At 36.2% G+C, this 13,198-nt stretch overlaps 3 protein-coding genes across 3 annotated transcripts; 2 read left to right on the top strand and 1 right to left on the bottom strand.

Annotated features, from left to right (window-relative positions):
* Positions 1-1,074: 1,074 nt before the first annotated feature.
* Positions 1,075-2,781, top strand: LOC125206454 (putative late blight resistance protein homolog R1A-10). Its single transcript, XM_048105707.1, has 2 exons — positions 1,075-2,353; positions 2,489-2,781. The coding sequence occupies exons 1-2, from the start codon at positions 1,075-1,077 to the stop codon at positions 2,779-2,781; spliced, it is 1,572 nt and encodes a 523-aa protein (XP_047961664.1).
* A 27-nt stretch (positions 2,782-2,808) lies between these two features.
* LOC125207172 (uncharacterized) lies at positions 2,809-5,951 on the bottom strand. Its single transcript, XM_048106399.2, has 7 exons — positions 5,474-5,951; positions 4,707-4,842; positions 4,431-4,512; positions 3,804-3,979; positions 3,474-3,611; positions 3,265-3,404; positions 2,809-3,166 (listed from the first exon to the last, which is right to left on the bottom strand). The coding sequence occupies exons 1-7, from the start codon at positions 5,589-5,591 to the stop codon at positions 2,889-2,891; spliced, it is 1,068 nt and encodes a 355-aa protein (XP_047962356.1). The 5' UTR covers positions 5,592-5,951; the 3' UTR covers positions 2,809-2,888.
* Positions 5,952-9,206: 3,255 nt separating this feature from the next.
* Positions 9,207-13,109, top strand: LOC125203588 (26S proteasome regulatory subunit 8 homolog A). Its single transcript, XM_089060587.1, has 9 exons — positions 9,207-9,517; positions 10,198-10,295; positions 10,991-11,215; positions 11,445-11,507; positions 11,586-11,749; positions 11,837-11,993; positions 12,115-12,213; positions 12,408-12,518; positions 12,854-13,109. The coding sequence occupies exons 1-9, from the start codon at positions 9,325-9,327 to the stop codon at positions 12,992-12,994; spliced, it is 1,251 nt and encodes a 416-aa protein (XP_088916713.1). The 5' UTR covers positions 9,207-9,324; the 3' UTR covers positions 12,995-13,109.
* The last annotated feature ends 89 nt before the right edge of the window (positions 13,110-13,198 follow it).

The following is a 13,198-nucleotide window of genomic DNA, read 5'->3' on the forward strand; positions in this document are numbered from 1 at the left end:
TGCATCCACTCAACAAAGCCCCTCATTCTTCCACAAGGTTATGCAAGACATGGATTATATCATGGAAAAAGTTGTCAAGATTAAAGACGAAACTGGATTCATAAAGTCCTTTTCATCTCCATCTCCATCTCCGTCTCCATCACTGCCTCTTGAAACTGCCAGCATAGTGGGATTCGACAGCTACCTCAAGCGGCTTTGGGACCAGCTCGCCGGACATCATGCTGGCAGGATAATAATCCCGATCGTTGGGATGGGCGGAATTGGCAAGACCACTCTTGCAAGAATATATGAAAGTTCAAACATCCTCCAGAATTTCAACGTTCATGCTTGGGTTACTGTGTCTCAAGAACTCAGTCCAAGAAAATTCTTTCTACAAGCACTTTCTTGCCTAGGAGTATCCAGTGATGACAGGGAAACAACCAGTGATCAGCAACTAAGTCTTGAGTTGCACAAGATCTTATTCAATAGGAGATATTTTATCATCTTGGATGATGTGTGGGGTGTTGATGATTGGGATAGTATCAAGTCTTTCTTCCCAGAAAATAAGAACAAAAGCAGCAGCGAGTGCCCATTGAATATGCAGAGGCCGAGGAGTTGCTGGGGCCAGAGCTGAATTGTGAGACGGTTGAACGCGGAAGGCCTTCACCGAGGGAGACGAACAAGAAGCCGAGAAGGAGAACAAGGCCACCGGTTAGATTTGGTGACTTCGTCTCCAAATAAGGCGTGGCGCTCTTTTTATTATTTTAGTTAATTTATGTTTTGCGTTAGTTATTATCTTTATTATTATTTTTGAACAATTGGGTCGAGCGATTTATAAGCTCCGTTCCGGGTTTTCTTTGTTGGTTCTTTCCCGGACCGTAAAATCGAACCAACCCTAGGGTCCTTAGAATATAAATAGGCGCTAAATTCATCAATAAAGATCATCGATATTTCGCCTACTTTCTCTTCTCTTTACTCTGTTTTTCTACAACCCTAAGCGGTCGTCGGGAATAAGCCTCCTGGGGACTTCTACAAATCACTATCCGACCTGTGTTGAGAGGAATACTCTTAACACACTCTCTGTGGATTTTCTTGATGATAAAAACAGTTGGGACCTTTTTTTGCGCCAAGGCATTTGCACAACAAGGCTGCCCTTCTGAATTGGAGGAAGTTGGGAGGAAAATCGTCAAGAAATGCAAAGGACTTCCACTGGCAATCGTGGTGATTGGGGGCCTTCTTCGAGAATCACCCAAGTCACAAGAATACTGGGAAAAGATTGCTAAAGAGAAGCACTTGGTTCTTGATTCAGTAGAGGGCTACAAACCATTGAACATTCTGTACTTGAGCTATACGTACTTGCCACTTTGCTTGAAACTGTGTGTTCTTTACCTGGGAATATGTGCAGACTACGGCCTTGAAATGACCGAACTCATCAAACTTTGGGTGGCCGAGGGTTTCATAAAGCAGAATAAAACCCGAAGTTTGGAAGAAGTTGCAGAGGGCTACATAGACGACCTTGTCCACCGAAGTCTCCTCTTCCGCACTCCTCTCATAGTATACAGGAAAATGGTAAAATACAGCATTCACGATCTCGTGAGAGACTTATGCATGAGGATAAGTGAGAAAGAGAGCCTTTTATGTGTCGAACGAGACCAAAACGGGAAGCGTCACGTTGCAGTTGATAAAAGAAGTGCAATGTTGTACACCAGAGAAACAGTATCACATCATCGTCCAATCATATCCCGTGAAAGATGGGCAGCAGGGCGGCTAAGGGTGTTGGTTCGCGACATCCGTCGCATTGACTACACTTATCCCGAAGTGAACTCCCGCCTTTTGTACCATGAAGCAGATAAGGATGACGAATATAGCGACATTAACCCTCATGATTATTGGTCGGTTACTTACGAGCTTTCTTCACCGATATCACTACTTTGGAGTCTGCAGACTATCATTGTCACTGAAATCTCAGACGTTGTGGCACCGTCTGAGATTTGGGAGATGCCGCAGCTTAGGCATATCGATATATCATCTGTCAGTATTCCCAGTCCGGCTCCTAGTAGCGACGCTGTTGTTTTGCATTACCTACAGACACTTCGTGATGTGGAGGACTTGGTTTTCACTGAGGATGTCTGCAAGAGAATACCCAATGTTAAGGAACTGGAGATTTCTCATTATTTCCATGAACGTGGTGAGGCGAGTTCTCGCTACCATCTCCACGATGTTGGTCGGTTCGACAAGCTTGAGAAGCTCGTGTACTCTTGCAATAGCTTGGAGTTTCTAGAAGGTTCCTCACGGAACCTCAGGCTCCCGAGTTCCCTCAGGGAGTTGCAGTTGAATGACTGCAAGCTTGACTCATGTGATGTGAAGATTCTTGGTTCGTAGCCTCATCTCGAACTTCTTCTATTGCATAAGGTGGCTGTGGGACAGGAGTGGGATTTTGGGGAGGAGGAATTTGATTGCTTGAAACACTTGAGCATTAATCAGTGTGATGATCTGATTTGCTGGATAGCAGACAGCTATACTTTTCCTGTGTTAGAGAGGCTTTCACTTCAATCATTATCCAATTTCGAAGAGATTCCTTCAGCCATCGGAGAGATTCCAACACTGAAGAGAATCTCAATGTATGATTGCAGAGAATCTGCTTGCATATCAGCAGTTAACATTCTAGAGGAGAAGGAGGAGAGCTTTGAGCATTTTGGGCTTCGAGTTGAGATCAAGTTCAGTAAGGAGAGTGATGCAGAAATGCTGGGGGAAAAAGTCGAATTCGGTAGCAAAAATCTTCTCATCTCTGGCTTCCGTTGATTGTGGTATTTTGTCTTTAACATCAAATGATAGAAGCTCATTCTTATTCAAAAAAGAAGAATCCCTCAAACATTTAGACAATGTAACACCAGGTAAAACTATAAACACTAACCGGCCTCCGTTGCCTTCCCCTCAGTTGGCAGTTGTTGTTTCTTGTTCTTGTCATCGACAATAAGCGCCTTCTCCATCTGTCGTGTAACCTCGTTCACGACAGCCTTCACGCCCTGAGAAGGTCCGTTGGCAGCTGAACTCTCCGGCTCAGCATGATCAAACGGACCGGTCTGCCATATTCTAACAGTCCCATCTTCAGATCCAGAGGCGTATGATTCACCTCCAGGTGAGAAACGAACACAATGCACCGGACCATGGTGCCCCTTGTTACACCCTGAATTAAATCACAACAATATGTAAGACCAGAAATGAATTAAGTCAAGCCTTCTATTCGATAAAATCGATGTTTGGTAGTTATAATTCAGAGCTTACCGATTTCTTCTCCAGTGTGAAAGTCGAATAAATGGACCCACATGTCTTCTCCACCTGCAATGAACTTGTTGCCAAGCTTCGGCTCCAACGAGGCTGACTCCATTACACAGGGCATGTCGTAGCTCTTGACCAGACCGAAGCTGTTTCAAGCGTTTTGCATGTTAGTTTTTCTAGTGCACTTTACACAATTAGGAAAGAAACAGACGTACTGATTTGCATCCCAGAACTTAATGGTCGATCCATCAGCAGTTGTTATATAGCGGCCATCTTGACTCACTTCAACGCTGGTTGTAGAAGACTTTGTCTCAAGTGTTCGAACAATCGTTCCAGTTCTCACATCCCATAACCTATGGCCATCATTTTGAGTAGCAAAGCATCAAGTTTAAGTTCTAAAATGATAATGCAATAAAAAGGAATTGCCATTCGTTAAAAAGAGTGAATTGAAAACGATCTCTGCATATATTCATGTTAGTTTTGAGTTTGCAAATTTTAAAGGATTAGAAATAGCAACCTCATAAAATTTGCATTATTTAACGTACCTCACCCCACCCATGTCCGTGCAAGAGCCTAAGATTGTCTGATCGCTATGGAGCCAAGCAAGCGTTCTAACTGAACCAGGAGAATTTTCAAGTTCCCTGGGTGGTGCATCCGGACTATTCAAATCAAATATACGAAGAACTTTTTCCATCCCTCCAGTTAGCAGCAAGTGAGTATCCTACAAATTGATGGAAAAAGTTCAATCATCATGATTTGCTAAGTCACCATAACTGTTCCGATCCTAGGATATGTTTTAAGCTAGAAACTGATTCTATCACACGCGTATATAAGTTTTGATATTTTACACAAGCAAACTGCGTAGAGTGCAAAGAACAAAAGTCAAGAAACAAAACTAAAAAATACTACTCCATAAATCAATTTCAGAAATCAACATTTTCAAACCATGCTAAGACAAAAGTTTCACCACCTCAAATTCAAGCTTAGAAATATGCGTGCTTTGGGAAGCCAAATTAGAGGCTTCATTTTATACTTGGGATATCGAGAGTTCAGAAATTCAAAAGGGACATAAATTAATACGGAGATTTCACAATAAAATCAACAGAAAATATTAAATAGATACAAAGAACGATGAATAAACATTTGAAGTGGCAAGTAACAGAAAACAGTACCTCTGAGAAGGAACAAGCACGAACAATGTGCTTGTGCTCAAACGAATGCAAAACATCTCCAGTTAGTGCATCCCACAACTTCCTGCAAACCAATGAACATAACAGAAAAAATGAAATTAGTATGGTAAACAAAGCTCAATATGCGACACTTGCTTATATGGACAGTCACATCTGGCGTGAGAATAAGAAAAATCAATTCCAACATATGTTTCTCTGCAATCATCTAAAACGACTATATTGATTCTTAAATAAAAGAAACACAAATATTTAACATACGCAGAAAAATCCGCTGATGCAGTTGCTACACGCAAACCATGTTTGTCCAGGCAGCAACTCCACACTGCACCTTTATGTCCTAGAAAGGTTCCAATCCAGTCTCCAGTTTCTCCATTTCTCAACATCGGTGAGGAATCTGAGAGAGAGAGAGAGATTCCCATAGTCATTAAATGGGCAAAGCACACAAAGTCACAGATGTGCTTTCAAACACAAAGAACAAATCAAGAAAAACTAATTTCAAAGGTAAAATTTAATAGGTAACTTCAAACAATAACACAAACCATCACTGCAAAAGAGGCTGTTGGCAAATTAGATTAGTTCGTGAACTACATATCTTATATAGAAATAACATATACATAGGAAACAACAGCCTTAAGAGCACTAAAAATATGATCATTAACTGAAAACAGTCCTGCACATAGTTCTGCATACTTTCTCTTTTTCTTTCTTTCTTATTCAGTTTCCATCACACTCCAAAACTCAACATTTCTCCTAAAAACACTATAGCCAAATGCGTTGCTCTGATATCTCCTTCACATCAAACAACCATAGGCTGGTTAAATAAAAAACACATCCCGCTAACCATAAAATAGCTTCATCTAATATAATAACATCACAATGCATCAAATGTACATTAACATTTATAGAAACGAAAACACCAGAATTCCAAACGCTACAATCACATAATGATCTATTTGTTTCCCTGAGCATAAAAAAGCAATGCATTATTATGCATGAACACACATCAGCTTAAAATACACAATTACCCTTGCTGGAACTAACAAGGAAGAAACCATCCGGCGTTATCGGGCTGTAGAACAGGTCGACAACGGGCCGAGAATGCCCATGGCAGATCAATGGAGCTACCACCTTCTTCTTGTCCATTCTTCGACCTAATCTCAACACAAAAAAACTCTACCTTCCTAATGAAAAAGCAAATTCTCTATCCAAATTACTGTATAGAAATCACAATTCCCACAATCCGACAATCGGAGGTCCAATCGTCTGATTCAAATTCAAATTAGAAATGAAAAAAAAAAAGAAGCAAATGTGGCCTGTGACATAAAAATCAAGGCTTTATTACAGATCAAGGTGAAGCAGCATCAATAATTGTGTATATATGTATGTATTGACGGTGATGCACGGAGGTGGGAAACCCTAGTGTTTATGATTATGAATCCATTGAGAGCTTCTGTGCGGATCCCAACCAACCATGATCAAATTTATTAGTCAATTGCAGAAGAACTTCAGAGGTAGAAGAGTGAGTAATTTATAGGTGAACGAAAGATTAAGCTTTTTAATTATTTAAATTAAAATTGGTATTAGTATAATGTAATTAAAATGTATATACATCCATGCCTTTTTAATTACTAAGTTTTTTTGAATGGTAGTAGTAATTTATTGTTCCAATGTACTACTAGCGAGGGGTCATATTCTAATGGTTATAGCACCCTAATTCAAAATCAAGATCAAATCTTCACCTTTAGATTTTAAAATGAATAGATGAGATTAAATCTTACGAATCTCAATAAATAGTAGACAAAATATCAACAAAAGGGTAATATCGTCATTATGTTATCATATGATAATTTTCGTGAATGTTTTTTTATATCAACATAATGTATTACAAATATTAACACTATGACATAAGAATATCAACACTAGTACAAGAAAATATCAACACATATTTATTGAGATTTTTAAATGTATTTGTTGATAAAAATCTGGTTAACAACGTTTACGAAATTTAAAATAAAAAATATCAAATTTCATCATCCGAACGTCGTCGAAACATATGCAATTGAGATCTCGTTGAAATCCTTATAAAATTATCTCTAATTTGATATATTTTTTGCGAAAAAATAATTTAAATCGAGAGAGTTACGTAAATTTAAAGTTTTAAGATGATTTTAATGAGAGAGAATTGACATTAATACCCTCTAATTTTATTTATTAATTTTTTTAATTAAAAATATAATCCATGTGGCATTATTTCAACCACTGGATCTTCTAATCTAATGGCTAAGATTTAGTCTTAGTTTGGGATTGCTAATTAGTTAGCAATTGATCACTCCCCCTACTGGCAATAAATAAATAAAGGGTTATTGATTTTAAAGTATAGAGTGAACTACATAAATAGTATCTGATCTTTCAATTTCGCACATAAATGGTAAATGATCTTTATTTTATATCGTTTTTGTTACCCCATGACAAAAATAACCCTGGGTACCAAATATGTGATTTTTTTTACAAATGATATTTTTGGAAATTTCAATTAGGAGTACCAAATATGTGATCATTTTTTTTTCCTTTCCTTTTTTTAAACATTTTATCTTCCTTTCTTTTTTTCTTTTTCTCCTTAGTTTATGTTTCTTCTTTCTTCTTTTTTCTTCTCTTCTTTTTCTTCTTTTCTTTTTAGCGTTTTATACATACATCTAATTGTATTAATAATATAAATCAAGAACCAAATGTCTAATTAAATTAATTATTTTAAGTAATTAAATCAATTGAATTTTTTATTAAATTTTTTATACTCATTTTAAGGTTGAAACACCTAACTAAAAATATTCAACTCTTTATATCAGTATGAATACAATTCACAATGTTAAATTTTTATTAAGGCTATATTAATAAGTTACTAATTTAATGTAAAATAATAATAATAATAATAATAATAATAATAATATTATTATTAGATAATATTATGGTGATTCATGATTTATATAATTATACTCTAATTATTTATTAACTACTAACACTTTTTAGTATTATAATAATAATTAAATATAATTATATCTATAATTATAATTAAGTAAATTTGAATGATATAAAAAATAAATTAATTATTAATCTATAACGTCAAAATGATAGTATTAATATTGATTAAAAATAATAGTATAAAGAGTGAGGAGAATGAGAGAAGATATTATAATATCACTTTTGGTACTAATTTTATTTATGTCCAAAATATCCTTTATGACATGAATGAGAAAATGTATTTGTTTAGAGGGCATTTTGGAAAAATAATTACATCAAAAACCAAAAATGTGATTTATAGGTACCAAAAACGATATAAAATAAAGATCAGATACCATTTACGTGCGAAAATGAAAGATCAGGTACCATTTATGTAGTTCACTCTAGAATATAAACGACTAAGTTTGGGATAAATTTTTAAACTTAAGGAAAAAAAATCATAAAACGATATTTTTTATTCTGATTTAAAAGGGTGTCATTTCTAAAATTGACTAGTAAAAGTGGATTAAGGTTAGGAACGTCAATCGGGATAACCCATTCGGGTTCGGGCTAACCCATTCGGGTCATTGGGCTATTTGGGTGCGGGCCATTAGGGTTATGGATTTTTCGGATCATAAATTTTCAACCCTAACTCTAACCCGTCGGATTTTGGGCTAACCCATCGGGCTATTCGGGCCTAAAAGCTTTCGAAAATAATCTCTTGTATCAAAAAATTTTTCTATAAAATGATTTTAAATTTTAGATACTTTTTTCTTTTTAGGTAAGAATCATATAAAATCTTCAAATTTGCATAGTTTTATTCAATAATACTTGAAAAGAAGCCTTTTCATCTCCATCAACTACAATATAAATTAAAACTTGTGTTCGTGTCATTATTATGGCATTGTTCGTAAATAATCCTTTATGAAAATTAAAAATCATATCTTACATGAATCATTATTAAAATGATAAATATATTAAGATTTTGATGGGTTAGTTCTTAATTTTGTCTTGATTGGCTTTGGTGGTGGTAAGACACTAGTGGCAGATGATGAGACGGTGCAATAATGAATTGAGATGGAACTTGAAAGCTGATATTGTTGGATCGAGTGGAAAAGTGTAGAATGAAGATTGAATAAGACTAATGATTGTGTAGAATGAAGATTGAGGATTCAAAAATATAAAAAAACCCCTAAACTTAATATTTTATAATTAAAATTCACAACTCATCGGGCCAACCCGCAACCCGTTTAGCCTGTTTTATATTCGGGTAATAAAATTACAGCCCTAACCCGCTCATATTACCGGGTTGTTCGGGCCGACCCACGGGTTTCAGGTTGAATTGAAATCCCTAATTAAGGTAAAAGAAGAATAAAGTAAAAGATGAAAAAATAAAAAGATGAAGAGAGAATAAAGTAAGAGATAGTAAAATAAATGAGAAAAAATGTGTTACTTTTACTAAAAAAAAAGTAAATGACTTCACTACCATAGAACGTATTAAAAAGACAAAATAACTCCACTACTATTGAACAGAGAGACTAATAAAAATCATAAATTTTGGCTAAAATGTAATTCTATGAGCTATTATCTCATAAATGAATATACTACTGTATCAAAAACATTAAGAGACTTGAAATTCAAATTTAATTTACAAAATCGAACACCAATAAAATTTACATAGTACTCCATGATTAGCGATCAAATTTTAAATTTATAATAGTAAATCGATGGAAATTTGTAATTTTAGAAACAGGTAAATAAAGGTGCGAAGAGTGTGAGAGAGTAGAGCTTCAAGGATTTTTAATACTCCCCTTTTTAGCTTGGCAAAGACGAAAACCCAATTATTCTCCGATCCAATCACGCATCGAACGACGACGTATCAATGGCGACGGCGGCGATAGGCGTTCGGCAGGTCGATGAACCAAAGCCGAACCACCAACAAGGCGCTGCTTCCGGCGGCGAGGGCCTCCGCCAGTATTATCAGCAGAGTATTCAGGATTTGCAGCTGTCGGTACGCCAGAAAGATCACGATCTCCAGCGCCTCGAAGCTCAGCGCAATGACCTTAATGCTCGAGGTTTCATTCAATTCGCTTATGGATTCAAATGAGATGTGTAATTTTAATTGATTGTTGCTTTTTTAGGAAAACCCTAGGCTGCGGTGGTAGTTTCGTTTTCATTATGCTCTCAAATTGTGAAATTTTTGCTGTAATTATGTTTTAGGTTTGCTGTAGGTGATAATTTAGAGGATTTCCAATCCGTTTATTAGTTTATTTAATTTCTATGGGGTTTTTATCATGTGTGTATGCACTTTTCTTCTAAAAAATAGTACTAATGGGAATTTTTACTGTCTGCTAACTGCTTGCTTATGTTACTCGAATGACGAATGAGCAGCAAGTAATTTCAGGCATGAATTTAAGATCTATGTTGCTAAAAGAATTGTTGTATCTCTGTAATTTATGTGTTAATGTTTTGCCACGTCTTCTGTCTTCTATACATGTTCATAGTAGCCCCGCTAAATGGTGATTCAACATAGATTCTACATCTTGAAACCAAGCCAATTTTGGGGCCGCTTTATGATAATGAAACCTTATCAGAGAACTTTTTATCTTCATCTGAATGCCAGCGTTGTTTTTCAAGAAGTGCTATCAATAGAAATTAGGTCGAGATGGACATAAGTCTTAAATAAGAACCAATCATTTGATAAAGGGGCATGCTTGGCATCTTTATATGAAAGTACTTGCTTCCTTAATGGCAGTGAGATCATTAAAGGAAGAGTTGCAGCTTCTTCAGGAGCCTGGATCGTATGTTGGTGAAGTTGTCAAAGTTATGGGAAAATCAAAGGTCCTTGTTAAGGTTAGTTGTTCACTGTTAACAACATTTTCCTATTTTTTTCTTAGGGACGATATCAAATCAGTCAATATCATCCCTCCTCCTTCATCCAATGTAACATAATTAAGAAAAACAGAAATAATGGGCTTCTGGTCTAGTATGCCTTCTTACCTAATACTTTCACTTGCCACTAGAAAAAAATGAATTGGCATCCTTTCTATAACTAGAACATCTTCGTGCCTATGAATTTAGCTACTGTTAGCAATGGGTTTAGGAAAAATTTTATGCAGTGAAGGTTAAAATGTACTACTCATAATATTCCTTGTTGCTGCTGCAGAAAAATTAATAGGTCCGTGAATATCATATTTGAATATGTATATGCTAGAACAAGTGGTCAAAATGTATACTTCAGCGATGTTATTTCTTTTTTATATGCACTTTAGGTATTTGGGAGGTTTGAGTGTATCACTTTATCCACCAAGAAGTAATTTTTATTCAAACTCTACCTCCTTGACTGAAAAGATGGGGGGAAGAGAGGTTTATGACTCCATTTTATGCACAGAGAAAGATAAAAGACATGAGCTATGTTCTGTTTTGGTGGTTTATTATGGTCTCAGTCTGATATAGTTGCTGTTGCACTGGAACATTCTTTCTCAAATTTAATGTTTTAGCTTCTCTGCTAAGCAGAAATTTTGTGTTGTTTTGTTGTCTTTGCTTAGGTCCATCCCGAGGGCAAGTATGTAGTTGACATTGACAAGAGCATCGATATCACTAAGATTACACCTTCAACAAGGGTTGCTCTACGTAATGATAGCTATGTGCTCCACTTGGTCCTGCCTAGTAAAGTTGATCCGTTGGTGAACCTAATGAAAGTTGAGAAAGTTCCAGATTCCACTTATGACATGATTGGTGGTCTTGACCAGCAAATTAAAGAGATAAAAGAGGTACTTATACCTTGTTTGTCTGTTTATTGTTCATCTGGATTATTTTTCATTGCCACCACATTTTGAGATGGTTAATGTTTAAAAATTAGGAAGTAACCAATTTATTGCAGTATTCTTTTTCTCTTCTCATTTTTTGGGTGTGGATGGTATAGGGTATTCTCCTATCTTTTCTACATCATCAGAAACCTATCTGTTCTCAATTCTCATACCCTGCTGTCTGGTGTTATAGGTGATTGAGCTTCCAATCAAGCACCCAGAATTGTTTGAAAGTCTAGGAATAGCCCAACCAAAGGTAACTTCTGAACGAATCATTACTGTTGCTACTTGTCATTCCATATTTTCTAACATTTATATTTTTCAATTTATAAAGGGAGTGTTGCTATATGGTCCTCCTGGAACTGGCAAGACGCTGCTGGCAAGGGCAGTGGCTCACCATACTGACTGCACTTTCATCCGAGTTTCGGGCTCTGAGCTAGTTCAGAAGTACATTGGTGAAGGATCTAGGATGGTTAGAGAACTCTTCGTCATGGCCAGGTTAGTCTCTTTTAGCATCATCCATCTCAGTTTATTTTTCCATAAATGTATTCCCTGTGATGCATTACTGATGTGGTCTTTTGACAGAGAGCATGCTCCATCCATCATCTTCATGGATGAAATTGATAGCATTGGATCTGCTCGTATGGAATCTGGAAGTGGAAATGGGGATAGTGAGGTTCAGCGAACTATGTTGGAGCTTCTTAATCAACTTGATGGCTTTGAAGCCTCTAACAAGATAAAAGTGTGTCTATGTGCTTACTTATTTTGTACCTAATCTTGGTTCTTTCCTTTTGATTTTAGTAAAGAGTCATGATACCTGAGTTTAATGGCAATATTATTTCATTTTCTACTGCTCTATACAGGTACTGATGGCTACCAATAGAATTGACATTCTGGACCAAGCTCTTCTTAGGCCTGGAAGAATTGATAGGAAGATTGAGTTCCCAAATCCCAATGAAGAGGTTAGTGGTGCATGTTCAGAACGTACATTTTAAATCTTGCAAATATAGAAATATAGATATATATTCATTTAATGCACAGAACCTTTTGAATTCCAATTTTTCCCTACAATTTTTGTATTCTTGTCTAAATTAATAATTCTGGTTTGGCCTATTTTCATTTGACTTCCAAATACTAATTTTTGGAAACTTTCCAGTCCCGGTGTGATATCTTGAAGATTCATTCAAGGAAAATGAATTTAATGCGAGGAATTGATCTAAAGAAGATCGCCGAGAAGATGAATGGAGCATCTGGTGCAGAACTTAAGGTATGCCTCGGTGTTTTGGTTACATTAGAGCTTTACCCCTTTGAATGAATGAATCATGTAGAAGTTCTTTTTTTGCTTCTTGTCACACCTAATTCGGTTATAATGGCTGGAGATTCTTCTCCGCGTTTGGATGAAAAATCAGAAATATGTTGGAATATGATGCAATTATCTGTTGCTTGCCGTGGTGATGAGAGTTTCTAATTTTGATAACCAAACAAGTTCAATTGCATCGTTCAGCTGCTTTGGCCATGTAGTTTATCTATATCTTCCGTACTGTGGTAATGGTGCTTTAGATCAGGAGAACAGTATCGAAATTTATGATATACTTTTGGCAGGCTGTTTGCACTGAAGCCGGAATGTTTGCTCTGAGAGAGAGAAGGGTTCATGTTACTCAGGAGGACTTTGAGATGGCGGTCGCCAAGGTCATGAAGAAGGAAACCGAGAAAAACATGTCGTTGAGGAAGCTCTGGAAGTAGATTAATGATAGAATATTACACATTACTGTTGATCTGGGCCTTGATGATTAACCAAATTTATGATAAACCAGCAGACTCAGTTTATTCGATTACTCATAGCTCGTATGTTTTGATACGTTGCATTTGTTGCTCATTTTTGGTAGTTTGTATGCTTATTGTTAGTTTGATTTAATTCTATAAAATTACAATCTATTAAAACTTGCA

This window comes from Salvia hispanica, chromosome 6 (genome assembly GCF_029641045.1).
Source record: "Salvia hispanica isolate PSC_SH4W2 chromosome 6, Shi_PSC_v1, whole genome shotgun sequence".
Taxonomy (NCBI): Eukaryota; Viridiplantae; Streptophyta; class Magnoliopsida; order Lamiales; family Lamiaceae; genus Salvia; species Salvia hispanica.

Excerpts from the sequence above, each read along its gene's own strand:
- LOC125206454 (XM_048105707.1), top strand. The coding sequence starts at position 1,075 with ATGATAAAAACAGTTGGGACCTTTTTTTGCGCCAAGGCATTTGCACAA. Across the intron at positions 2,354-2,488 it reads ATGTGATGTGAAGATTCTTG|CAGACAGCTATACTTTTCCT; the intron begins GTTCGTAGCCTC and ends TTTGCTGGATAG.
- LOC125207172 (XM_048106399.2), bottom strand. The coding sequence starts at position 5,591 with ATGGACAAGAAGAAGGTGGTAGCTCCATTGATCTGCCATGGGCATTCT. Across the intron at positions 4,843-5,473 it reads CCTTGTTAGTTCCAGCAAGG|ATTCCTCACCGATGTTGAGA; the intron begins GTAATTGTGTAT and ends TCTCTCTCTCAG. Across the intron at positions 3,167-3,264 it reads TCACACTGGAGAAGAAATCG|GGTGTAACAAGGGGCACCAT; the intron begins GTAAGCTCTGAA and ends GATTTAATTCAG.
- LOC125203588 (XM_089060587.1), top strand. The coding sequence starts at position 9,325 with ATGGCGACGGCGGCGATAGGCGTTCGGCAGGTCGATGAACCAAAGCCG. Across the intron at positions 9,518-10,197 it reads CAATGACCTTAATGCTCGAG|TGAGATCATTAAAGGAAGAG; the intron begins GTTTCATTCAAT and ends CCTTAATGGCAG. Across the intron at positions 11,508-11,585 it reads TAGGAATAGCCCAACCAAAG|GGAGTGTTGCTATATGGTCC; the intron begins GTAACTTCTGAA and ends CAATTTATAAAG.